Genomic DNA, 2,421 nt, shown 5'->3' on the forward strand with positions numbered 1-2,421 from the left:
AATTAAAAAAAATCAACAAATCCTCATCCACCTTAAGTTAAAATAAAAAACCTTAATTCACTCTAAATTAAAATAAAAAACTTAAACAACTAAATTAATAATATTACTAAACTAACCCATCCATTAACTAATTAAAATAAAATAAAACGATAAAACACTCTGCTGTCTTTAAATTAAATTATTAATATTAATAAACTTAACCCATCAATTAACTAATTAAAATAAAATAATATTCCGTGGAATACATGAATAGTGGAGCTTTATATCAAATGTGTCACAGTTTATGCGACGTGGCAGAGATTGACGCAATCATTTTTAGGTACGTGTACATGATATCTGGTTAATTCACAACCCAAAATAACTTTACGCTACTTATCCCATCCGTCCGATCTATCAGCTGAAAATTGAACGGCACTAAACGCCTCTAAGTCCCAGAGTTTCACGTGATATTTGGGACCGCCCGATCTCCAAAGCGCCACCTGGAATTACAGATTTTCAAGGGCTTTGACTGTGTTCTACGGACCGTCCGATGTGTTAACCCGCGATCGGACGACAAATGCATTTATCGAGCATTCTCGAGTTTCTACAAATTTTTTCGACCTTTGGATGTTCGAGTGTGGGATCGGACGGTTAGGATTCACTCTTGGGAATTCCAGGGATCCTTTTATATACGATGTGCGGGGTTGCGATAATGGGAAAGTGAGGTTTTGTAGCGAAGAAAGTAAGGTAAGAGGATTTTGTTAGCGAGGAGTATTCTCTGGTTGGGCTGGGTAGTCTTAAAAGCGGTGTTTTTATTCGTCTTTTCTTGGCTGTATTTTCTGTCTTTAGAGCGGTATTTTGTACGCGAAGCTTGTTTTTGTTGCTGGTTTTGGTAGTTATTAAGCGGGTTTTGTATGCTAAGCTTGTTTTTATTGGCGGTTTTGGTAGTCTTTAAAGCGGTTTTGTCCAATCGCTTTGCAGGTTGATCAATTTGGCAGAAAGTCAGGCTTTTGGTGCAACTTTTTGCAGAATCTCAGAGGTAAGCGGTCTTTGAAAAATGAAAATAAACAAATCGTCTGAGAAAGTAAAACCTTAAAGCCTTTCAAGGAAAAGAACTGAACTTTTTTGGCTTTGAAGAAAAATGATCTTTTTGTCTCTGAACGGCATGATATGAAAGATCCATGTAAAGCTCGGCAGGATTTTGTTTGTGCCTTGCAGGTTTCGAACTCAGGATGCCGAACCCAAAGGTTTTCTTTGATATGCAGGTCGGCGGTGCCCCAGCCGGCCGGATCGTGATGGAGCTCTATGCGGATGTGGTGCCGAAGACGGCTGAGAACTTCCGCGCGTTGTGTACCGGCGAGAAAGGCACCGGCCGCTCAGGCAAGCCTCTGCACTTCAAGGGTTCGTCGTTCCACCGCGTGATCCCAGGGTTCATGTGCCAGGGCGGTGACTTCACAAGGGGCAACGGTACCGGTGGGGAGTCGATCTACGGCGAGAAGTTTGCCGATGAGAACTTTGTAAAGAAGCACACGGGGCCTGGCATCCTCTCCATGGCCAACGCCGGCCCTAACACTAACGGCTCCCAGTTCTTCATCTGTACCGCACAGACCTCGTGGCTGGATGGCAAGCATGTCGTATTTGGTCAAGTTGTAGAGGGCTTGGAGGTCGTGCGCGAGATCGAGAAGGTTGGATCTGGATCTGGCAGAACTTCAAAACCGGTTGTCGTTGCCGACTCTGGACAGCTCGCTTGAATTTTTATTATTTACCTTGGCCTTTACGCTGCATACGTTAGTAGGTTATTATTTCCTTCAACCATTACGCTGCATCGGTTCTTAGCGTATTGTTTCCCTTACCATTACGCTGCATAGTTCCCTAGGGTTTGTCAGCATAGACGTTTTAAGGGTTTTTTTGCATCTTTCTACTCGAGATAATCGCTGCATAAGTTCCTAGGGTTTGTCAGCAAAGAGGCTTCAAAGGTTTTTGTGTCTTTTCTAGTTATTATAAACGCTGCATAGGTTCCTAGGGTTTGTCAGCATAGAGATTTCAAGGGTTTTTTTATATCTTTGGAGTTGAGATAAACGCTATGGCAATAACCCAGTAATGTTTGTTTCTATCATATGAAATTTTTACATCTTTTTATGTTTTTTTTTAATGCGTTTAAAATATGCTTCAATGGGTCCGGAAAACAATTATTTATATATATTATATAATTTATTTGGCGTATTAAAAGATTTTTATGGCAAGTTACTAAGTAAATTGGTATGGTAAATAAAATATGTGAGCGATTCAACATACGGTTAATAGTTCCAAATCATCTTTTTGTTTCTGGATAATGATGCTTTCAATTTTTTATTTAATTATGAAGTGATTATAATAGCAGGTGTTTTTAAAATTAAATCTATCATTTTCTGTAATTGATATTTTTATCAATCTTTGTTTCCA

General features: G+C 39.7%; 1 protein-coding gene across 2 annotated transcripts; it reads left to right on the forward strand.

Annotated features, from left to right (window-relative positions):
- Positions 1-629: 629 nt before the first annotated feature.
- LOC149146358 (peptidyl-prolyl cis-trans isomerase 2) lies at positions 630-2,131 on the forward strand. 2 transcript variants are annotated; one of them, XM_089449370.1, is made up of 3 exons: positions 630-726; positions 961-1,018; positions 1,198-2,131. In XM_089449370.1, exon 3 carries the CDS (start codon positions 1,212-1,214, stop codon positions 1,728-1,730), a length of 519 nt encoding a protein of 172 aa, XP_089305496.1. In that variant the 5' UTR covers positions 630-726; positions 961-1,018; positions 1,198-1,211; the 3' UTR covers positions 1,731-2,131. The 2 variants fall into 2 exon arrangements, with proteins under 2 accessions (XP_089305496.1, XP_089305497.1); XM_089449371.1 differs by lacking the exon at positions 630-726 and adding an exon at positions 808-832.
- Positions 2,132-2,421: the final 290 nt, after the last annotated feature.

The sequence above is a fragment of the Pinus tabuliformis genome, chromosome X (genome assembly GCF_031772625.1).
Source record: "Pinus tabuliformis cultivar Carrire ecotype Pingquan chromosome X, CPIR1, whole genome shotgun sequence".
Lineage (NCBI taxonomy): Eukaryota > Viridiplantae > Streptophyta > Pinopsida > Pinales > Pinaceae > Pinus > Pinus tabuliformis.

Excerpts from the sequence above, each read along its gene's own strand:
- LOC149146358 (XM_089449370.1), top strand. The coding sequence starts at position 1,212 with ATGCCGAACCCAAAGGTTTTCTTTGATATGCAGGTCGGCGGTGCCCCA.